General features: G+C 45.3%; 1 protein-coding gene across 1 annotated transcript in view; it reads right to left on the bottom strand.

Moving 5' to 3' along the window:
- Positions 1-1,197: 1,197 nt before the first annotated feature.
- Positions 1,198-25,047, bottom strand: part of fto (FTO alpha-ketoglutarate dependent dioxygenase) — a 113,300-nt gene continuing 89,450 nt past the window's right edge. The window contains exons 9-10 of the mRNA XM_068605310.1: positions 3,217-3,357; positions 1,198-2,705 (exon numbers count right to left, since the gene is read on the bottom strand). Of these exons, the coding sequence (XP_068461411.1) occupies positions 2,699-2,705; positions 3,217-3,357 (148 nt within the window). The 3' untranslated portion in view covers positions 1,198-2,698. The remainder of the gene's footprint in view (positions 2,706-3,216; positions 3,358-25,047) is intronic.

Below are 25,047 nucleotides of genomic sequence, written 5' to 3' on the forward strand. Positions count from 1 at the left end.
CCATTGCAGCTGCTTCACCATGTTTACTTTAGTGTTAGCATGCTGGTATGTGCTATGTAATGTGGCATCCAACACAAAAAGGAATGTCATTAGTTTTCTTAAGTATGTGCATATTTAAAAATCGGAAACCAAAGTATTGGACAAATGAAATCCTTGACCTCATGGTGGTGCTGAACGTGACAGCCCTCTACGCCCTGCCTGCCTGTTACTTGGTGTGTGTGCCTACTTTCAGCCAGGGATTAGAGGTGGGCGTGGCAGTTTTATCAGTAGAACGGCAACACTGGCAACATTGTGTCCCAGCACTCTTTTACAAACCCTCTCGGAGCGCCGCGACTACTCCCTGAGACACCTGCGTGGCTCCGGTTTGTGACATAAATTAAAAGTAGTTTGAAGTAAAAAAAAAAAAAAAACACACAATACAAAACCTGTTCTACTTGTGAATATTTGACAGTTTGTGAAAAGAAAGCAGCACCAAGCAAGTCATAGTCAACTTGTGTTTGCCTTTAAACCAAACATTGTGTTCTCAAAGGGAAACTGGCTTAAATGTATTTGTATTACCTCCCATTATCTTTAACCCCTTATCCTGTTCAGGGTCAGAGGGAGGGGGCTGGAGCTGATCCCAGCTGACATTGGGCAAAGACAGGGTACAAACACATGCAGTTTAGGTAATTGATGACTCTAAACTGCTCATAGGTGTGGAAGTGTGCGTTGTCTGTCAATACAAGTCAGACCCGTAATAGTCTGGCGTCCTGTATGGATGGATGGTGTTTGTATTTTCCATTTCCGGGCACATATCCGTGACTGGCACTGTGAATTGTCCCAGTGCAGTGAACTTGACCCTTCATGCCCCATGTCACAGCAACTTCATTCAAATGCTAGGGATTATTTTTTTTGCATGTAAGTACTATTACTCTTTATCTTGAGGGAGATAAAGCTGCAAGGGACAGGCTACTTCCCCGCAAAGTGACTCACCTACACCACAGAGGGAGAGCAATGAGACACATGCTTGCTTGGCTTGTATAGAAAACAATATAATATATGGTGAAATACAACCAATCAACATATACACTGAAACACACGCATGCGTGGAAGAAACTTTTGTGCCTGTCGTAAGTGTGTTATCCAGGAATTACAAAATAATAGAGGACAAAAGCACACAGAGAACAGAAGGATGCAGGTTGTTGGATAAAACACAGTTTTTTTTTTATTTACTGCCATTCTATTGCTTCAGACAGACAAGCTGTGGCACAGGGAGCACAGACTGATTCAAACAAGTCAACGCTACTGCCGATCTACAAACAAATCTCTGACAACAACAAACAAGAGAGGCGCAGCGAAAGAAGAAGCAAGAAGAACAGCGTTTGGCAACCATTAACATCTTGGAAACTTCAGAAGTCAAGAAAAAGGAGTGCATTCTGCATTTTTAATAGTAAACAGCGTCTCTACTTCATCATGAACTAGATAGAGAAATGGAATCAAACAAGTAGGGCTGCTACACTGCTCTGACGTCGGCCCCCTTTTCCACCCTTTTTAGCTGTTTTTGAAAGTGGATTTTGTCAGAAGCGCCGGATCTGTCTCTCGCTTTCTCGGATGGCCTGCAGCATTACAGGGGAATGTGGTGCTCTACACACTTTAAGAGTAATTAAAAGCGATTGAACAGCTGTAATTATGAGAAACGGCAGTTGTGTTCCGGGTCATTCTATCAGTGTTGCCTTTCATCAGAGCAGAGGCACAGAGGCCCTGCTGCCAGCCTCTGTTTCTCCATATGCATATCTTCAAGAACAAACAACTGGCAGGCTGCCTACAGGCTCTCTCACACACACACACACACATACACACACGCACACACTATCACATTCAAACACTCGCGCCAGCATGTAGACATGTGGGAGAGTAAGCGTGCACAAACACACGGGCCGACGACTGATCACATGTTTATTCACATGTCTAAATGCACACAAACCAACACACACACGTACACGCCATCACACCTCCACATGGCACAAGCACACAAGCACACCGTAAAACACTCAACACATTCTTCATGCTCCCCGTTGGGTGACATTCATGACATAACTTTCTTATAATAATCTTTCTTTGGTGACTTCAGGCTCATTCTATTTCTGAACACAATAAAAGGAGGTTACAATATACACAAGTGAAGAATGGAATACTATGTGAGTAAAGTGAGTTATTCATCTTTTACTATTCTATACTGTATTATAACACTGTGTGACCATTAAAAAGCATATATGCATGTACTGCACTGTGAATACAGTGAGTTATTCTATTGATAAAAGCATGTCTGGGTTACATGAGATTAAGTAACAGAATACACTGGAATAATAAATAGTTATACAATGTATGCTAACACTGAAACGCAGGTTCCACTTATGTTTTGTTTGACCGTCGTGACACTAGCCTGTCGTTAAGCTTGCGTTGTTGGCATGTTACGTTACTGAAGCGCTATTTTGGTTCCATTGTGGTTCCCTTCCAGCTAACTCCAAGCAGGGCTGGTGGAGTAGGGGATGGAGGGGATGGGGTGGATGGGAGGGTGTAGATGAACCAATCAAAACTAAATTAATCTTGGTGGGATCACAACAGAGGTGTCTGTCCTCTCAACTGATGTGGGTGTCATACAGAGAAGCTGGTAGGTTTGTCCTGGTCTTTCTTGCTCTCTTCCTCTTCTTTCCATCCTTCACATCCTGTTGAAAAAGATGAAATTATGAACCCATATTTTAATTTTCATCAACTGTTATAGTTGGACATAAGTCCCCCGGTGAGGTAAGTTAAGGCTTAGATGTGATTGTGAGTTTAATATATCTACAGAGGATCATTTGAGTTTCATATATTGGTCATTCAAAGGCTTGCTGTATGACAACAAGTGGTCAAAATGCCTTAATGCAGGTCTAGAGGGGCAGGACGCACACTGTTTTATGATCGGTGGAGTCTGGATATACAATCCAAGGCTCCCAATAATGAAAAAGTGACACTGAAATGATTAAGTTGTTTTTGGCATTTGCCGCTTCACATGTGCGACATGCAAAATACGACATATATGTATCTTACATCTTCCTGTGTGAATTTATGTGAAAATAAAATACTAAACAAATAAAAAGACCATTAAATCGCAGACGAGTAGTAAGTAAACAATGTGTTGGTACACAACATGTACATACAACTCCAATTTCCACACTTCAACATCTCGGGGCCCACCTCCAGAGCAGTGACTCCACTCTGTTGATGATGTCAGCCAGATCAAAGGGCAGCGGCATGTTGGGGTCATCCACACCCCAGAAGGGCCGGTCCACTGGGGCCTCCTCAGGGGGTAATGTCTGCGCAAGACTTGAGTGGCACCTGAGGCAACAGGACACAGGAAACAAGCGCACCCATTAACTCCTCCCTCCCATCAAAACCAACTGGTAGACACTTATCAGTAATAGGGCACACGTCTCAGGTTGCACACTAAACTTTCTACTATTGCTTTCTTTTTTTTTTTTGACATGTGGGCACTTCACAACTACTGCAGCAAGACAAATCCATACAAAAGGTAACTATTCTCAAAGTGCCATGATATGTTTTTTTCATTCTTCTGTAATTGCAACTTAATTTATTCTAAAGGAAGTGGTGCCACTTGTCAACAGAGAGATTGTAGTCAAGATAAACAGGAATCTTTCTATCTGGATCTTCTGTATTGACTGAACGGGTCTTTAAGGGGTCAACCCCAGAAATGTCAAGTTGTTAAGTCAATGATATGTGTGTGTGTTAACTGGTGCCTAAACACACAGTGGGTAATGTGTGTTTGACCAGGAGGCAGCCGGCTTGTGTGTTTCCTCTCCGTTTTATGACCGCTAATAATACCGGCCTCAATTAGAACCTCCGGGATATGAGAGAGTAAGTGTGTCTGTGTGATCTGTGTGCTCAAAGGAGACTGGAATGTCTTGTTATAAAAGCATCTCTACCCTACGTATTGCAAATGATAATATAACTATTCATTTTTTATGCAACTTCCACTTCCTTTTTTTTTGGCATTTCCAGTGAGCTAAAAGGAGCCGAGCGATAGGAAGACACTGATGCATCGGGAAAGTGTTTCTAAAGCCATGAATGGCAGCAACAGTATCAAGCTGATGAGAAACCATGATATCATGTACCGTGATTAATGCCCCATTCATTCTACTCACACACAGCGGGATGCGTTCAGAAGGACATCACTCTCTGCTGCTGCAATCACGGCAGAGCCGTGAGAAAACCAGACCTTTTCACATCACTGCGTTATTTTCATATGATTAATAATCTGGGGTTAGCTGTAATTTCTACAGTGCTCGGAACCCCCACAGACCATAGCCACATCTTTTGTCAGACCAGTGTAAATATTTACTGCGGTGACTTGGTGTTGCTCTCCGCTGTCATTGTAAATCTGCCCTCCCTCTGCCTCTTGACAGATGAGAGTGACCCCTGACCTGGGGGTGAAAGAGGGAGAGGAGGAGGATGGCATTTGTGTGTGGAGTGTGTGTGTGCTTGTGAGTGGTGGACTAAGATTCCCTTCTTCAGCCACAAGGCGAATTCTACTCCCCACTCAGTCATGACACAAGGGTCTGTCCTATCGTATTCCTTTACCCCATCCACACCCTAAAAAACCTCAAACAACCTCCACATACACACGTGCACACGCACACACGACCACCACCACCTTGTGGCCAGTGACTAAAGAAGGGGATGGGACACACAGATCTTAAGAGAAGGATATGATGGCCGGTTATGGATGGATGAGGGGATGTTAAAGTTGTCAGGGGACAGCCGGGGGCTGCCACAATTTGTGGTTATATATTTTCACCGGAGCCACTTAATGTTCGACTGGCTCTCGGCCTAAGTGCTGCATTTTGGTGCGGTTAGCCCTTTAAAGAGCTGCTGCATTACAGTGGTGAGGAGCAGCATTAACATCCACTGTTCCAATATATCTTCTGCGCTCTGGATCAGGGCCTGATAATAGCATCTGTTAACATGCACTAAGTACCATTATGTAGCACATCACTTCATAAATAATACGATTAGGCGACCTTGGGGCTTTGCGACGAGCCGTGTGTTTAAATGTTCTCATCATTTATTTAGGGTGCGAATTAAAGGAAGCGCCACTTCAGAGAAGGAGGAGGAGGACATGGCTGGCATACATATCTACAGAGTGTGCGAGGGAGAGAGGGAGAGAGAGCGAGAGAGAGCGAGAGAAAGAGAGTGAGAGAGAGAAAGAGAGAGAGAGAGAGAGAGAGAGGGGAAACTGACCCAGACAGCACACAGTCGCACTCTGTGGTGCTGCTGACATCAGCTTGAGGACACCACAGGCCTTGGGAAGCTAGGCCTTTGATTTGGTCTGATTAAGTATTCATGCAGTAGAGCTATGAGAGAAAACACTCGCCTCTTTTCGGATGCCCTGACTCATTCTGAGAGGCTACATGCCGGAAAAACCTGACCAGCCGTCTTCAACAGAGCGGCTGCAATTATCTGACGAGGGAGCTCGCAACATTTGCTTAAAAATAGAAAGCTCCTGGGTCTCCAAAGATATAAAAGATATCAAGACTGGAAGACCATCAAAGATAATATAGTGTAGGTAATTCAGCACACACTTTTACACAATCTACCACTGTTCACAGAGCACCGTCCCTTGACTGCTAAAATGGAACCAAACAAAAAGTCAATATCAAGCGAGGTGCCTTAAGCTCTCCAGGGCTCTTGCTAGAAATTCAGTGTAAGCCACAGTGGCGTACAAACAAGACTTTCCCATGGCAGAGCAGCCCACCTTAAAGTTAAGGTCAAAGACAAAGAGGTTTGTAGGGTGGGGGTGTCAGGAGGCAGCGAATGTGTTTGTGAGTCCAGGCTGTTCCAATGGATTAACCCCAGACAGATATGGGCCTAACTATCCCATCTGGCGCTCGGTCAAGAGAGATTGGCAACACAATCACTCATTTCAATTTGCCCTGAAACCTTATAGCCTGGCAGGCCCCCGCTCAAATGGTATGCTAATGTGAAAGGTATCTAGGATTCTATCGCCTCTATTCCACAGAGGCCTTTCCCTCCACGCAGCACAGTGCACTTGAACTGCGGCTGAGGCGGGAGCTCCACGGCCCTCGCTGCAATAAGGTCCGGAGCCCCCTTTGCGCTCAAACTAACCACTTTAGCTAAAGTGAGTGTTAATTATGGACAGGCAAAGCAGTCAATAAAAGGTTAATGTAAAAGTCAAAGGATAAATTCCTTTAAGCATTGCATCATTCCACCATCTCCGCGACCAACACACTGCTCGCAGGTCCTAATCAATACGTTTTACTGTAATGCGCTCCCCATCGATTTCCGTCCACCCCCCCCCCCTCCCAACCTCCCTTGCTCCACGGTCCAGGCTCCATCACTTGGTTAAAGGAAAGGAAGAGGAAGAGAGAGGTGGTGGGGAAAAAGAGAGAGAGAGTAAATAAAATGATTAACCTCGGTTTCACTTTGTTGTTTCACTCTTAGTCTCCCTCTGAAAGGCTTGTTAGAAGAGTGCAGGGTGGTCCAATATCATCGTTGCCATCACCACCATCACAATCATCAGCATCATCAGCCCACTCGATCTCCGGCCGGTGTGTAATTGTGTAGCAGTTCACTCAAGCAGGGCCATACATTAAAAGGCCCTCTGCTCTTAACAGGATGGAAATCCGCCTAATAGACAACATCAATGCTTCCAACTCTTGCAATTACACTGATAAATGCACAATTGTGTCAAGCCAAGTGAAAAAGAACCCAGAGAACGTAGATAGGAGACAACGCTTATTGCATTATGGCTACAGGGGGTCATTTGTAACCACATGGGATTAGACAGATTGGGCTGTTGACTCAGGACCTCATTTTAGGAAAAGGGTGGAGTCACGCCTTGCTGATGGAAAGCATTTTGTTAGGAATATACAGAGGCTCAGATATTATTTCTAAACTTGATGTTGTTTTACGTGAGAGCCGTGCAAATTACCATTCTGTTGTACCAATATGTCAAATGTTTCCTTTAAACGGTTTGTATGACATCACATTAGTAACTTAAACAAAAGTATTGCAAGATTTTGGTCTGAGGTTTAATGACATTCTATCAAATCATATCCAGTAAATATATATGTGTAAGTCCAGCTTACAAATATACCTTATAAAATGTGTAAATATTTCAATGGCGTTAGAAAATGAAACATACAAATAAGATATTTACAGTTGAACTCAAAGACCAAAACTTTCCCGCGGCTGCAGCTGCCTTGCATGCTGTACTCTTGCTTGTGTTATGAACATGTGCATTGCAACATCTTCAAAATATGTGCCATGCCCTACGCATTAGCTACACCGGACCAAATAATTAAGCCTGAGCTAAAATGAAATAGCACAGAACATCAATCAATCATCCACGTCAATGTTGACCTATATTATACATCTGTGCTGATCAAGGGAAGCAGAATACCGTGTGTCACCTGCTTCCTTATGTTCTGCCTGCGCTCCGTTTGACTCTAGAGCAAACCTGTGCAGGTGTGAAGTTTTATGGTCTTGGCAACCTCATTGCCCGATAGCTGAGAATGCAATCAAACAAGTCATGAAAAAACAGGCCTGTGTCTCATAAATCAGCCTGCCCCTGAAGGTAAAGCATGCAATCACGTTGCAAGAGAAGAAAAGAAAGTATATTATCCATGTACATTTGCTGTCTGTGCAGTGTTGAGTAAGAAATGAGCGATTGAGCACATCTGTCTTCGTACATAGAGAGACAGGCAGATAGCATTTATCTACATACTTATCTTCTCACTGCGTTGTGTAAGATATTAGTGATGTCATGCAGAAGGCAATGTAACAGAGAGACATCAGGAACAAGGCCAAACATGTGAAGTGTGGAGCTTTGGATCTCAACCTACACCACCCATGACTCCAAGAGTCCTGTGAACTCTCAGGGTTGTCCTCATTAGAGCCTGAACAGAGCCTCAGATCCCCACCCACCATCCCCAACTCCCATTATCCCAATCACTGCCACATTCAGCGTTAAATGTAAAGTAGTGCAGAATGTGAGCCAGCCAGCCAGCGAGCAAGCGTGGGCAGGGCTGCGTCTTAACCGTTTCCTCAGGATCAATCAAACGCTATTGTGTCTGCAGACAGCTGCTGACTGTACACTTTGTGAGTATGTGAGGTGGGCAATTGTGGAGAGAGAAACAGAGAGAAGGGTGGGGGCGTCATCAAATGCATGACATATGTTCCTTTCATTTTGATTCTCTCTAAGGAGCCTGGGCTAATAAAACTAACATCTGATGCACTCCTTTTCCCTTTAATTAATGGTTGTGGAAACCACACAAAAATGCATTAGCAAGATGGGGGAGAAAGGGTGGAGGCGGGTGTTCTGCAAAGAGGCGGGTGCTGCGTGGTGTGTTCAACACTCTCCCCCACGTGCCACAATGGCTCTGCTGCTGCTGGGAACAATAATTTTGCCAGGGAGCACGGGTACCTTTGGGTGGGCCTGTGAGGAGTCCCTCCTGCCAGCTGCAGTCTCGGCTGCTCATTAAACCACATGAAACAAATAAGTCTAATTAATGGCATCTCCAGCCCGTTTGGAAAGCAGAGCCTCGAGTTTGCGTCGAGTGCACGTACTGTACACAAAGTTGGTCGGCGCGCACAGCCCAAAACGAGAAGGTGCGTCGTACCTGCACAGCCCCTGCCTCCTTCACACCCCCGAGTGTTTGATGTGGCCTGGCTGGCTGCCCCGTCTAGATCAGGGTGAACCAGATGTAACCGAAACACACACAAAGCGAGGTAGCCTCTAAATAGCCTTCATAATTGGAGGCAATAAAACACTATTGCAGTCTGGAAGTGCAAAAGAGGCAAGCCCCTGAACTACAGCTACTGCTCTCAAAAACCAGGTGGACGTCCATTAGGTGCTTAACAGCGTAACAAATTACCGAACACCCCGGCCTGCTCCCTCTCCTCCTCAGGCAATGGGATGGAATGTGGCCTAATGTCAACACAGGCGCAAAATTTACGAGCGGACAACTATTGTTAAAATGCAATCAGGTTCTAATAAAAAAAGAGGCAGGAAAAGGACAAACAGATAGGACCCTCCTGGCCGTTTACTCTTCCGACAGGGGTGGAGAGACAGATCACCCCCTAAGGCTCTCGAGCTCTGTGTGGATGTGTGTGTTTGAGAGAGAGAAAGAGTCAGAGAGCATATGTATGTGTGTGCATCAGAGAGAGAGTGTGTGTGTGTGTGTGTGTGTGTGTGTGTGTGCGCTCCAGGCTGACTAGGGAGGAATGAGGGTTGCTGCGGCTATCGGCCGACCAGCCACCTGTGCCAGGCTACAGGCTAGCTCAACAGAAGCAGCTGGCTTGAAGGAAAAGTGAGGAAAAAAAACAAACGTTTACTCTGGGCCTGCCAGTAACACCCCAAAGACAACACTAAGTAGGGACGGCCGCCGAGCTCCACAAAACAACCCTCTCCATCATCGTCGCAAATGAGCCACACATGGCCAAATACCACAGTGAAACATTTTGATATATACAGGCACAACTAATTAGAGCTGGTTCTAAAGAGACACTGAAGTTTTTCCTGATGACGCTGTGTATTTATAAAGCCCAGGAGAGAAAATGGAGCAATAAGAGGACTTGATGGCGAGGGTAAAGGGGTTACGAGCCTGCGAGCGATTGCACTTTTTCACAGCTCGGCTTTCGAAGGCCGTAAATCTGCTGTTAGGGAATCAGGAAGAGGGTTACTGTGGCGTTGGGAGCACTAACTCTTAGTTTTCCAGGGCAATGGCACACCGTTACTGTGAAAACTTGTTCTTAGTGTGTTCTTGTAAAACAATCATTTTTTAACCCTCATCCCATCCCGCCATCGCGCCCCCCCCTCCCCTCCCCCCCCCCCCCCTATCCCTCCTCGCCAAGCGTCAGTGCCTTGTGGGCATCATCTGAATGGTGCAATAAAGCTGGTGATGGATGAGGCTTGCCTCGACATCTATACAGCTGAGCCATTGGACGACACCTGACCCCAGTCACGTGATAAGGTCAATTCAACGTGGGCATAATTCCCACCTGTCTTCAGGTGACAATGGCGGGGTCAAGCGGGTCCAGCTAATTATAGTCTTTTGTAACTTCAATTGCCTGGTTACAAGTCATCCTTCTATAGCTGCAGGCCATGTGGTGTTAAGTTCTGAAGTCTTTTTGTCAAGCGAAACTGTGAGATAGAAGTTTCAAACTGTTGCACAACAGATATTGGGTTCGAGAAACATGTAACCGCATACAAAGAGAGACAGACACTGAATGTGCTGTTCCCTTTTAAAGGAAGCGTGACAACAAACAGTCAACTCTTTGTCAGCGTTACTCTTTGAATAAGTATGAGATGTTGTTCAAACTGCATTCAAAAAGTCACCTCATTGTTGACATAATAGGCAAAGCAAAACAGTGATAGTAGACACGCCCTACTGAAACCGCCATGAATCTTGAAGCCAATAAATTTGACAGGTCCAGGCGTAAGCTATTATATGACCATGAAAGAGACGAGACATTCTTGTAAAAAATAAATAGCCCAAAAAGAACATTTGATCATGTTAATTGTGTTATTTATTTTGTGTATGCTACAAAAGACAAAGCACTTAACTATGATCTAATACTTTAATGCTTGTAATAACAATTCTCAGACAGATATTCCAGCTTGCACTGCCAGAGAGACAGGCCATCCACTCTTTTCACAGGCCACCAGTGTAATCGCTTAATAAGTGTGATGCCCCTGACCTTTCTTGTAGTTCCACTACTGGACAAACATTTGCACCTTTCGACAAGAAATACCCAGTACAATCTAATTGCAAAGATTTTTTTTCCAAATGTATTTATTTGAGTTTTTTTTTTTTACTTAAACTTTGAATGGACAAACACAAAGAGTGGCACATACACAAAACGCTCACATTCCCACTTGGGCATCCTCAATCAATAAGTCAACAACTAAAACTACTCTACTCTATTTATAGTACAGAAAGAACTCTTTCTGAACATGTCAGGCTGGGTATAGACTAACTTATGGGTCACACTTTCCTCCATGCATTTTTTTCCCCCCAGTAAACAAACAAAAGAAGGGCTACTGTATTTGTCTCACAGCAATGTGAGTGTGTGTGCATTCATGCGTACATATGTGTATGCTATGCGTTCATGCCAGAGGAGAGCTTTCCGCCAGGTGTTTGAACTTCTGCATCACCTGGTGCTCCTGCTGCGTGAACACGACTTTTGTTTCACCCTATTAAGTAAATAGTGTAATTAAAGGGCCTCGGCATTTAAAACGCTGTGAACAGCCAGCAATTTGTTTGGAAGAGCAGCCAGGCTAGGCCCTGAGGCGCTGCACCAAACAGGATGCAAAGAGTGCACACAGCGAGCCGAGGATCGCAGTACAATGGTGCGTGTGGGTGTGTGGGTGTATGAGTACATATGTACCTGCCTCTGAAGTTCCGTCTGTTTGTGTAGGTGTGTGTACAAATCAGTCATTGAAAGTTGTTTTGGCTCTTGAACGAGAAGCTGTTTGTGGTCTAACTGGTACCTACTAGTGTTGTGTTTGTAGTGACAATATCAGGCCTTTATGAAATAACCGTACTACTGGCATAACGAAGGGCTGTGTTGCGTAGAACACAACCCTTTGTCTATGGTGGCGCAGGCGTTGTTCCTGTACTGATGTCAAAATAACGCCACAGAAAAGGTGACACAAAGCTTGAAAGACGACATCATCCACAAGCAGAGTTTGGCACAATATAACAGAGGGATCACAGCTGAAGTTGTAACAGAGATCAACACTTCATTAGTTTCCTCTCAGTGACTTCTCACTGCACAAATGTCCCTGCTCTGCACTATGTAACCCAGCGAGGATGCTTCTTCCCAAAGTCTCTGTCGTTACTGCTGATCCAGGGTCAGCTGTGGGGAGTAAGAGAGGGATAACCTCTTTCTGAGCCCCATAGAAGCCCAGATGGCAATGTGGAAGCGCCGATCCAAAAACTAGCTTACAACTCAATCGCTGTGGCCACATCTCAAAGTCCACAGTTTAACCCCCTCCGATGTCAGCCAAGGTCACAGATGCACACTTGAGAGGCAAAAAGAGCCAGGAGTGAAGTGCTGCCAGAGTCGAAGGAATTAGATCCGGGCTGAGTGGCCCTCATCTGGCTAAGCCTGGTAAGTAGCAAGACTAACAGGCTGAGGCACGGTGGTTTGGGTTCACAGACACACACACACACACACACACACACACACACACACACACACACACACACACACACACACACACACACACACACACACACACACACACACACACACACACACACACACACATCCTTGTAAGCCTGCACGCAAACGGACACACACATAAATAAAGAGGTAAACACACACATAACGTAGTCACACACACACACATGCACACGCGGAAGGACTCCGAGGGCTACAGATGGTGTGCGCCCTGGGCCTGGTGACTGGGGCTCTGAATGAGCTAGTTTTAGATCCAGAGTGGAAGCTGTCAGGACGCACAGGGCTCAAGGGTTGGGGCGGAAGACAAAGAGCGGCGGAAGGAGTGCATGAGGGGAAGAGAGGAGCGGGCGGGGCCCGACTCCTATCCCTGCATGGGGGCTCCGAACAGTTTTGGTACAACATCAACATGTCACTGTCCATTTGTGCCCTTGCCCTCTTGCCCATGTCCCACCCCTGTGTCCTCCCACAGCAACACATCGAACAGTGCAAGCAAATACCCCAAAACTACACAAACACTGATACACACCCACACCCACACTCTCTGGAAGCCAGCGGCCACTTCAGCCGTAATTCTGCCTGACTTCCGCTGTCTGACTGGCAGGAGACAGGGAGGGTGAGGACAACAAGCTGTGAATACGGGAAGAGACAGAAAATCATTGAGAACCTTGCCTTTATGAATCTTTGATGAGTAAGAGTGGGGGTTGGCGGGGACTTTGCCTCTGGTTAAATCAGAGCGTAGCGTGTGTGGTGTGTGTATGACTGCCAACAGAGGTTGAGATAAACAGGGTTTGGACCAGGCCCAGACAACTGCACACCCCACAGTTGGGAACATTTGTCCCTGCAATTAGTCCCTGTCCTCCCTGTTCATGTTGCAGGTAAGTGGTATTGGTAGCTAGCAAAAGAGCTAAAGCCCTGAACGTCCCGGGCCTGGCGAGGGCTGGAATGTTGAAATGTACTTTCTGTTGAATTGTTCTTTGTGGGAAAGTTAAAGTCGTCCTCCATATTCACTGACGCAGCTGGCAAAACTTGTTTTTTTTTTGTTTTGCCACGATCAATCAGTCAATCATTCTCAATACACCAGGAAGACTTTTTAATTAAGAAGGTTGCATGTGGTTTCACAACAGTTGCCAATATCCTGCATGTGTCATTCATGTTAGTTTTAACCTGATATTCTTCATTCTATTCTAGTCTTCATTCATTTTACCCTGTTTGAATGTGTTTGATTCGTTTGATGTACGATATTAAAAAAATCTAATCAAACTAATATTATATATATATATATATATATATATATATATATATATATATATATATATATATATAAATATATAGATATATATATATATATATATATATATATATATATATATATATATATATATATTTCTATATGTGTGTGTGTGTGTGTGAAATGCTACCAACTTACATTGTTATATTATTGAGATACATATAAGAGGTACTGCATTTTTTTAAACTGCACTGCACTCTGAAAGTTAGTGAAAAGTGAAATGACATTACTGTACACTTTTGTCATTGCATTACAAGAATATGAAGTCTGAAATATGACCATTACCAGTTGTAGATATCTTTTAAGATGCGTGTCCCATTCAGTCACATTGTGCAGGTCGCCCTCGGCCCAGAAAGCGTTGCGTGTCTTATGGATGTCATTGCTGGTAGTAGCCTCCAGTTCTCATCGACATAAACACCAGTTTAACACACAGTAACATATCTGGCATGATAAATGACATGTGAAAGAAGAAAAACAAACAATACTGTGACGAGTTGCTATTGAGCTGTCCTATACTGAGGTTTTCTAATTAACCATAAAACTATGTTGCTGAGCTTGTAAGAACATATTTGCTTGCAACGAAAGCGTGGGAAGTATTCCACTCACACCCTTGCGGTGTTCTCTTTTTCACCGTACATTGTTTTACCTTCACACCTGTTCTATTGTCGGGAACAAGAGAAGCTCATGATGACTCAGAGGAGGTTGTTTTAATTAATAATACAAGGCATGTTACAACAACACTCCTTCAAATCTCAGAAACGGCTTTTAATAGATGTCAAGCAGGTGCCAATTTTCTTCTCAACATGACTTGGGTTATGTTACGAAACAAGCGGAGCAGCATAGTAGCTTTATCTCATCTGCCACCTGTGACAGCACAGAATTCAGAGTCCTCCAGGAAGCTCGGCTCATGTAAATGTGTCACCAATGAGGCCTTTTGAAGACTCGATTCATCCACCTGTCAGCCAGCACAGAGGTGCTGCCGACTGACTTCCGATCAAATAAGAGCTTGGCAATGAGATGAACTGTCTTAAGCTGATCAAGAGTTGCTTTGGCTTCCATCTACATCTGTCAGGTTCAAACTTTACACTTCGCTACACATGTTGATCACATATAGCAAAATACAGGCACAACTCAAGCGGCTGTGTGGACTAATCCACTTTAGGCTTGATTTAACACAGAATTTCGACTTTCTGGGATCCTGTGATGAAGGCGGAGGATTGATTGACACCTACTGTAAAGTGCCTTTTCTCACAGCTTGTTGAGCTGCCAAAGCAGTGAACTCACGGCTTCCTACAGCCTCAGGAATAGACAATGGAAGAAGTATTCCAGGTTTCGGTTGGGTTGTTTATGGGGCGGGAGTGAGTCGAACAGTGCCCCCTGATGGTTACATGAAAATAATATACACCATACATCCTCTGTACCAGGGAGGGGGGTCTATAGGTAGTGTGGCTAAAAAATGTAATGCCGAGGAAACAACATCACCTGACATCAAATGCAGCCTGTGTCCAGCCTTTGTTTGCAGGCAAAGGGAGGTGAAAAGAGCAGTACTTAGCAGAGCAGCTAACCTGTGGTCATATCTGCTGAACAAATCAATAGAAGTGTCTGAGAGCAGAGCAGAGTGTGCTGGGGGGAAAGCTGGAGGGGCTACCCCTGGCCCACTGCCCCCCAGGCACGTCCTGGGGGGTACCTGCCTGTCTCTTCGCCCTCCATCTCTTCTGCCTCAGTGCTCCCATCCTGCGACTACTCGCTCAAACTCAAACACACGCGCACGCACGCACACACACACACACACACACACACACACACACACACACACACACAACAAGCCCACATACTGTATACTCTGATACAGGCTCCCTATGTCATCGTGTAGCACTATCTGTACTGTGAAGTGCATCAGGGGATCCACATTGTCTAAAATGTTACACTGCAAATGCAGACATATAAAAGGTATATAAGAGTATATCCAAGCCAATTCATACCTATGCATGCGCGTGCACACACACACACACACACACACACACACACACACACACACACACACACACACAGAAAGACATGCACACACAGTTTGTCCCCTGGTACCTTATAGTTCATGGACTACAATATGGACAAGCTTCAAATGGCTTCCCATTGTAGTGGTCTTTCACACAAGAGGACAGAAGAAGCCCTACCTAATGCACAACAGAACATCTCCCCCCACCTGGCCCGAAAGCCCTGGAGAACCGCCAGGCCCTGAGCAACAGAAACAACAGTACTCCTCCAAAATACAAGAGTCCAAGTCTGTAAAAAGCAGCGACCCTTCGCCTCATCTCTCCATCACTTGCTGTTGCCTACTTACTTTCAATCACAGTTAACATCACAGAACAAGAAGTGGAGAGGGATGGGAGGAGGCGAAACACAAGCCTGCTGCACAATGCACTTGTCTGGCAGCTGCTTGCTCTGACATTTGAGGCCATGGGGACCTTGTTGAAAGAGCAGATGCTCACTGATGTACAGGCACATGAACATGGCAACTACACAAGTGGCTCAAGCTGAAAAAAAATAAAAATCTGCACAAACATATGACAGAACAGAACAAGGGGAAAAGGCTGAGGATGGCAGGCTCAAGCAGAGATGTGCCGGGTGTAACAACCCAACCACACATACGCAGCAGAGTGAACATGGCACACTGGCATGCACATGGATAGAAGAGGACACCATGCAAATAGTGAAACGGATGAGTTACACTTACGACAATAATCAAATATATATTTGCACATCTCAGGAACAGAAAAAAGATCAATGCAAAGTATAAATATATTATAAATATTTCAATAAAGATGTATACACAAATGTGTAGAATGACACGACACATAGAAAACATAAATCAACCTAAATGCAACTTTTATATTGACCTATATGCTGTATGAGTGCACCTTGTAAGCGCTACCATAGGGTAGCTGGTTATCATGCCAGCAACCTTGTTACATCTTCAGTGACAACATGTACCTGGAATACCTTCAACAATCACTGATATGAATTAACAAGAAAGGGCATAATTCGATTGTAAGCGCTGGAAGATCGCCAAGAAAAACAAGCGTAGAGGGATACATCGGAGGGAGGGGGGGGGGGTAGAGGCACAGCAAATAAAGTGTGATGAAAGATGAGCTGGGAGGAAAACATATGGAGACAAAAGAGAGAAATACAAGATACAGAATGCAAAGTGAGATGGGTACAGAGCAGGCAACATCGTGGTGTATCTCCGGCTGAGAGAAATTAGTTTCCGCAGAGGACCGCAGGCAGCGTTATGGAAATGGGTGGCTGGCAGCTTCTTTGGCTGACTGTAAACAGGATCTTGGTAAGGCATATAGCCTCTGGTGAGGCCCATGGTGCCTGGCATCATCGCGGCGCTGTGTCGAGCTGCAACACTCCCACGGTCCCTCCTTCTATCTGTCTGGTTCCTTTGCTCCAACCTGCCCGAACTCCACTCGTGAGTAATTTATGAAGCCGGGTGGGGGTGGTTGCGGAAGCTGTACGCGCACATCCTGACACCAAATACATGACATGTTCCACATGTCTTCCCACGAAACTACAAAGAGGCCTTTTGTCTCTACAAAGTAAAAGAAACACCAAAAAGTAGTAAAGGCGTTTGGGGTGCTTGCATCACTTTGTGAACCGCTGTGAACCAAGGCAGTTAATGGCCACGCCAACCGGAGTTAAAGTAGCTCTCGGTATTAATGCTAATCTGTACTACTTTAACTCTGGTTCGCTTAAGAACTAATTAAGCTGTTCCTTCAAGGAATATGACATTCTCTGGCAGCATTGTCTTGGTTATCTGGCAGCATCGTCCTCCGGTTATGCCAGGGTACAGATGTGAGATACTGCCAAGTGACGAGGAGACGAGCAGGCCAAAAGAATAGCCACAAAAATAAAAAGAATCCAATATTAATATATCATTGCCTATTAATCTATTCCTTCAAATTCAAACTCCAAGTGCCACATTCAATGTGTACGTGTGTTCGTAGAAGTGCGCCTACTGGTCCGCCTCTGCAGCGGGCGCGGGCCTCTCTCTCTCTCTCTCTCTCTTTCTCTCTCTCTCTCTCTCTCTGCTCTTCCTAACAGCTGTAACTAGCACAATTACAGAAGCGGCCTGCATTATCTTTGCCGCGCTGCAAAACAAAAGTGCAGCGGCGTAATGCGAGGTCTTACACAAAAGTAAACAACTTCATCTTGTGTCTGAAATATGTGTCACTACGATTGTGCAAAGCTGCCCATCGACACAGCTGTGTCGGGTTGAAGGAGCGTCTCCTAATTAATGAGAGAGAGAGAGAGTGAGAGAGTCAAAGAGAGTGAAACTCTCTCTTCCACGGTTCCCCTTCAAACAAACACTTCCTACGGGACCCCATTGTTTGGACTGAGGCATCATGGGTAGCCTTATTTACAGATTTTAATTGCTCTGGTGATCTGTGGGTAAAACACCCTGTCGTAATCACCCCACAATAGAATTGCTACTCTTTCTGACAACTGTAATAAAATGCTCTACAGCGTCCGGGTGGGAGGGTGGTGGGGAGGGAAACGAGGCAGAGGAAGGCGAGAAGGGCAGAGGAAAAGAGACACAGATGGCAGACGATGTAAAGAAAACAGGAAAAATGGAGACAAAATAAATAAGGGGAAAATATTTTGGATGCAAATCTTCTCAGCGAGAGGAACTAATCCGAGCGGGCGGGAAGCAGGGATGAGGATGGGACTGTTGTCCAAGGAAATGATTGCTCTCCCACCTCAAAGTGACAACCATGAGAGGCTCTCCGTTCCTGGACCTCCGAAGCGGAACCGCGGAGGAGACATGCGCGGCAACCATCGCACAACACACACAACACACACACACACCTACACACAGACAGATTGGGAATAAGGAGGTAGGTCACCTACAGGAAGAGATTAGTGTCACCGGGCGGCGGTATGAACATGGGACCGTCAACTGCATCTGATCTGGAGGGAGCGGGCACAACGAGCTCTCATGTACCTTCATGCGGCTTTCAAAGAGGCGGTGAACACAGTTGATGCCGGAGTTGATATCAGAAGATTGCAAAAATCAGAAATTAAACATAATGTGCAGAGATAAAAAAAAAAAAACAGTCGACTACAAATAGAGAACTGCTATTTCATGTACAATGACTCAATACCTGAAAATAAGCATCTGTGTAATGGAATACAACCGCCATGCAATAAACACTACATGCATCCCACTTGAAATGCTCAGTGTTTTGTTGAGACATCTGCCGGAGCAGTTTGTTTGTTCACTCAAGGCAATGGTACAATTTGAGGCATAAACAATAGTATTGTTGAGAATGTTGAGACTAGGCTGCATGGACTGGAAGGGGTTTCTTTTATGTTGATCACTTCTTTTACATAATGTTCAAGAATAAAAAATATGTGAAACACCATCAATTCAAGTCCAATCCAAAAAAATACATTCTCAAAATGTGCTGTACAGTTTAATCAACGACAGTCTAATGTACTGTCAAAGCAAAAGGAAATGTATTTAAGTTTGTTCTTATTTAACTTACAATATTCTCTGAGCATTTTCATTTTTCTGGAACATCAGTCCGTGGCACCTCCATATAGATACATTGACCTTTTCTGTAATTGTGATTCATTATCTGCATAGAATAATGTTTGAAGAGCCAGTGACGGCCCGCTGCCGTCTGCCTGTGTCTGCTGAGACGAAGAGTAGCAGCTCCTCTATTTTGTGAAGAAGCCTGTTTTACTTAAGTGTGTCAAACTCTATCCCATTATTATGCCTGCTGATAAAGGTAATACAAACACCCTGTGCATCAAAGGTCCATGAAAAATTAAACAGCCAATCAGCTGGCAATTATTCTCTTTAATCTCCTAGAGGCAGCCAATGGGGATGTGCCTCTGGTGGTGGCGGCCCTGGAAGGGATTCATGCCTTTGGTTCTGCACTTTCCACAATCCAAACACTTACTTTGCATTATGCTCAGCTCAGGCTAAAATAAAGTACGAGTAAACTTTCTGAACTGTTTTTTTTTTCCTCTCACTTTTCCTGTTTCAGCACCGTGAGTATTGATACATTAAAGCAAGATAAGTCAATTTGCCTCTGTTTATTCCAGACTATTGATTGTTTAAAGACATTTCAACTGGACATGAAGACACCCTGTTCATGTTCTAAAAGAGCTGATCAATTGCTCATTTAAAGCAGCAGAAATGTGGTGCTATGGTGTTTAGAGGCGGTAATGTTTATTGTATTCCATCAGAGCTTATGTGCCGTTGATCTCCACTTGTCAATGCCCTCCGTTAGAATGCACAACAAAGTATTGGATACTTTGTTGGGCATTACAATAGATGCAGATCAGCAGCAACAAAAATCGGTTATTACAACTGCAATATGAAAATAGGAAATTGATGATCCTAACTGCCTGGTGCTGCCAGAAGTAAAGCCACAATCAGAAGGTCGCAGGGGCTGCTTTTGCAAAATGTCTCGAAAACTATTTTCCTCAAAAGACTATGTGCCATATTGCACCTGAGATGACCGAAAAAGGACTCTGGATGTTATACGGACCGTCTTACTTGGTCAGGTGTTGCTGCGGTTGTGGCTGTGGCTGGACCCACCAGTTTGATTCCTGTCGCTGCTGTCCACAGCCGCCCCACAAACACTCACTCACTTCCTGTCCAATCGATGGGCGCGTGGAGCCGCTCAATGCCAATGATTCTACCCTGATCTTAATTAGAGAAACACATCAGATACAAACGACATCTGAAATCAATCGACAAGTACTGGGTGAGGGGACTGGGGTCATAGATAGAGACAACTTTCAGTGTGTTTTTCCACAGCACGAATTAACGAATCCTAAAGTCCTCAATTTTAAATTTCAACGCTGACGCCTCATCTGAAATGTACATCTATGGCAAGGGTATCTCTGGATTACAAATTAGTCGTAATCTTGCGCAACATAATTGTAAAAAAAAACTATCCCTGATGTGCCAATGAAATATAGATGGAGAGCGATGCAATCCAGTCGATATCTGAGTGCTCCACCCTGAATCACCTCCTCTACTCTTCATCCCCATCCCTTATTTTCCACTCCAAAAATCTCTTGCCCCCTTCTGTCGTGGTAGATGGATGAATGGTGGCGTAACGGGCTGACAGGCTCCTTAGCCGCATGGCTGAGTGTATAACTAGCAAAATTAGTGAACACCTCCACCCAAGGAGCTCATCAAAGACGAGGCTATTTAGTGTGGCGTCTAGGGAAACACAAAAGCACACACACACACATACACACACACACACACACAAAAGAGGCAGATCCGCTGGCCAAACCTTTGTACACACATGTTCATTCTTATTGGCCCGTATGTGCACATTGACATTGATGTCCTCAAATATGTAAGCATGTGTGTTCACACACTGATATGTTGCAAAGGTACACACACAAACACACACACACACACACAAACACACACACACACACACACACTGCTAAGGGAGTCAATAGTGCTGATTTTCCTTGTCAGCTCCTCGGCAGGCACTGGTTTAAAGAGACATCAATCTGTGATGTCAGCACTTACCTAATGAACCCTCTCAGATCGATAGAAGCACTGGTCGGCTACACAGCCTGCCTTCACTGCCTGGCCCGCTTTTATGTATCCTCTGACTCTTTTGGGATCTTCTGTATGCTCGACCACAACAGTGCCTATGAACACCTGAGCATGTCTTTGAGGCTGAGCAAAGGGTTGCATTGTGAAAACATTGTTCAACAGTTGTCTGTGTCTGTTTTTATGCATCCACATGTGCCAGCCAAACCAAACAGTACCTGCCCATCGCTGTACCTGTAAACCTGGATAGTGGTGTCCCTTCTTTTCTCCTGAAACGCATCAGTTTAGGGGCTGACTGGTGATGGCTATGGCTACGAAGGCGGCGGCGGCGGCGGCAGCACGAGATGCTGTGAAATTCGATTAGTTCCATTTCCTTTGATCGGCCTCACCCTATCCCATCCCGCATGTGACACTTCAAATGCAGGAGCCTTCCTGTGCCACTTAATTGACCAGAATAAACATATTATATTGTGATAAGTGTCGCGATTGTAACAAATTGTACGGCGTGACTGACACAAATCATGGCATTAGCCTTGCCTCTCTTATCGGCTGCCTCCTTGTGCCTTTTCAATAAACAATCTCGTAGACGGAAAAAGAGAGAGAAAGGCAGAGCGAGGGAGAGAGGAAAAAAAGAGAGGGAGGGATTGATGGTGGGTGAGGCGAATGGGAGCGCTGTGGCCGTGATCTAACGTTTACCCACTTAACCATTCAAAAAGTCATCTTCTTCCATCAGCGCCTCACTCGGCGCTGCATGAGAAACATTATCTTTCCACAGGAGCTATCATTCACAGATGGCTTCCCCCTTCCCAGCAACCTGCCACCATGCATTTCCAACACTGGGTATCGTGTATGTGTTTTTGTCTGTCCGTTAGCGAGTTTGTGTCTATACTATGGGCATGTGAACGGTGTGGGATGTTCAGAGAGGAAATAAAAGAGAAGGGAAGAAAACTAGAAGAGGAAGAGGATATGTTTGTATATGGATTTTTTTTGGAGCGTAGAGGTTTGAATCGAGATGTTAAGGGATGAGGAGATCTGCCGGAGGGGAGGGTGTGTGTGTGAGGTAGGCTGACGTGTTAATCAGTGAATCAGCGTCCATCCACTAATGTCTGCCAGTGTAAATAAGGCCCTCATCTCCTGTCGTCACATACGCTGGCTTTCCAGCCCATTAGGCCCGAGCTGGCTGGCTGAGGCGGCCCACCGCTCGCTGGAGACTCATTTACGTGTCTATAGGCATCTGTGGCTGGTGATAGGGAGCCCACGTGAAATTAATGGGACTATGGGTGCTGCCAGCCAGCCAGTCAGCCAGCCAGCCAGCCGGCTCTCTTGCGCCCACACACACACACACACACACACACACACACATTCTACCAGCACCAATCACCCGAATGTACGCTTGAATGCATGAGCTCGCACAACTTCATGTGCATGCACACACATACACACGCTTACACACTTGCACAAACAGAAAAAAGGCATGGACGCACACACGTGCAGCGTTTTTTATGCATGCTGGGTAAACTAACCTTTGCAGTAAAGATTTAGCAGCTTTATTAGTTTAGGAAATGGCTGTAATTAAGGATAATTCATAATGGTTGCTTCTCTCCTCTCTGTGGAATTAAAAGGGGTCTGGCCTAATTTAGACTGCTTGCATTTGTGCACTAAGGCAGTAAAATGGCTGAAGTGGGGGAAATACACAGGCATGGTGAGCTAGAGGGAGGCCTCGACAAGGTTCGGATATACAGTATGGTGGACAGGCCAGCTGAGAGTTATTGCCTCATGCTCTTTACACATCCTTCATAAAATTCAACATTTTATTTGTCTGACAGTTTCCAAAATTAACACCATTCATGGCGAACATTAGCTAAATGGGAATAAAGGCAAGGGCATTCCCCCCATCTATAAAAATACCGTTATTTGAATAGCCGTGGGCTTTAACGCACTGTGTGATACTTTACAAAAATTCACCATGTTTACCATTTAACAATTGCAATAGAGGACGGCACTTGTTATCACAGATGTCTAAACCATGGCAAAGACAGGTCCCTCGAATCCAAAACAAGGAAACACTAATGTCTCAGTGCCAGGTGGCCGGGCAGCCAGGGCAGCAGAACAGGGGGCTGGGCACGCTCCCCAGGCTCCACAGAAGAGGTGTGCGTCTGGGTTCAGCCCACCTCCTTCTCTCCTCCCCCACCGGAGGTGAGGCACGAAACCAGAGGATAGGATCAATAAGTCCACAGATGCTGCCAGTTCCTTTCACTCATTACCACTGATGAATAATAGAGGACAGGCCCGACCTCCTCAAGATCCTTGTCCTCTCTGCATGTGCACACGTAGAGACACACAAAAGAAAGCACACTGATGAAGGAATATGAGGACAGGAGTCAGATCCAGTGCAATCTCATGAATGCATTTCCTCATGTATGGATATAACTTGACAGAAAGAAGTTGTGAAGCATTTTGTACAACACGCCGGACTCACACCGCCTAAGAAAAAGCAAATGAGTCTCCTCTCTCCTCAACACAACAAGCAGACCAGTTCTGTAAGGAAGAAAAACCCACTCTGAAGGCCCCTCAGCTTTGGTTCACACCATCTTCGACAGTACACCTTTCACCTTCCTCCGTGCGAGAGGTATGAGCAGCGGTGCGGCACTGCCCATCAGCCCTTAAATTAAAGAAGAAGAAGAAAAAAAACACCAGCTGCTTAAAGCTACACCCAATCAATTATGGAGTAGCAACCTGTCCAAAATGTGATTTCCACACTGTCCGCCGCATCTTTCACACCATTATCGATTACCTTCGCTTGTAACGTTTTCTGTTAATTCTGTTCACCCACACAAAATCTATATGTGTGCATTTCAAAGCGGAGGCTGCCTCAGCTCTGCAGGCCAGACAATCACTGTCAATCTACCTAATGACCAAGTGTCTGCTGATGCTTGCTAGTGAAGTGAGGAGAGTCCCCTGGTGCAACTTGAAGCAGAATGGAGAGCATCCCCAGCTTCTCAAAGTGTTGAAAGGGCATAAACCCCCCTGCTGGAGCTTTCCCAATGCTTCACACTTTCCTCTGTAACTTTAGTTAGATCAAAGAGAATGGGGGCCTTAAGTAGAAGTAGTACAGATCAACTAGGGTTGGGGTGAGTCGCATAAGGATGCAGAGGGAAAGTCGAATGATAGAGTATTCTGTCAGAGTGCGATTCCTTGGCTTAACGAAAGTGTGTTTTAACAATGTATGGTGCAAGAAAATCCTCACTGAAGGTTTAGGTTCAGTGAGGAAAGAGCAAAGGATGAGTGGAGGGCAGGAAGTTGCAAGACAAGGGGGCCCGATGTTCCCACTGTAAAACCCTGCCCCCCGCTTCATTTCTGGGAGCGCTGTGGCAGAAGGCGCTGGCTCTGTCCGGTACATCAGCCTAAGGATGTAGGAGATTGAATCAGACCTGCCGGTTCGCTGGCCGATTCAGCAGCAAAATAAATGACAAGGCAAGTGCTGGGGGAAGGAGAGCGAGGGCAGCCCAAAGGTGTGACCCCGCTGATGAGATGAGAGGCAGACCAGACCTGCCAGACGCACTATTAGAGTCTGAGATGGGAGATGGGGAGAAAGGAAGAGATAGCGGAGGCCTGATGTCACTTTATCAAATTCCTCCCTGGCACATGGTAACAGAGGTCAGGGTAAGAAAAGCATGGGGGCAGAGTGTAAAGCTGAGTGAAAACACAATGCTGCTCTAATACCTTTCATAAAGAGAAAAGCCTCCTCATCCACCAGCCATGATTAAATATAACCTGAGTGCCGAAAAAAAGCTAACCCCCGCTACCCCTCCAAGGCCCAACTTTGTGTGTGCGTGTGAGCGAGTGCGTGTGTACACTCACGGGGTGAGGAGGGTAAAAGCAATTTGTGGAGAACTTGTTGGGTGAGTGGAGTGTG

Source organism: Clinocottus analis, unplaced genomic scaffold, assembly GCF_023055335.1.
Source record: "Clinocottus analis isolate CAN_PGR_092001 unplaced genomic scaffold, fCliAna1.0.p SCAF_1, whole genome shotgun sequence".
Classification (NCBI taxonomy): Eukaryota; Metazoa; Chordata; class Actinopteri; order Perciformes; family Cottidae; genus Clinocottus; species Clinocottus analis.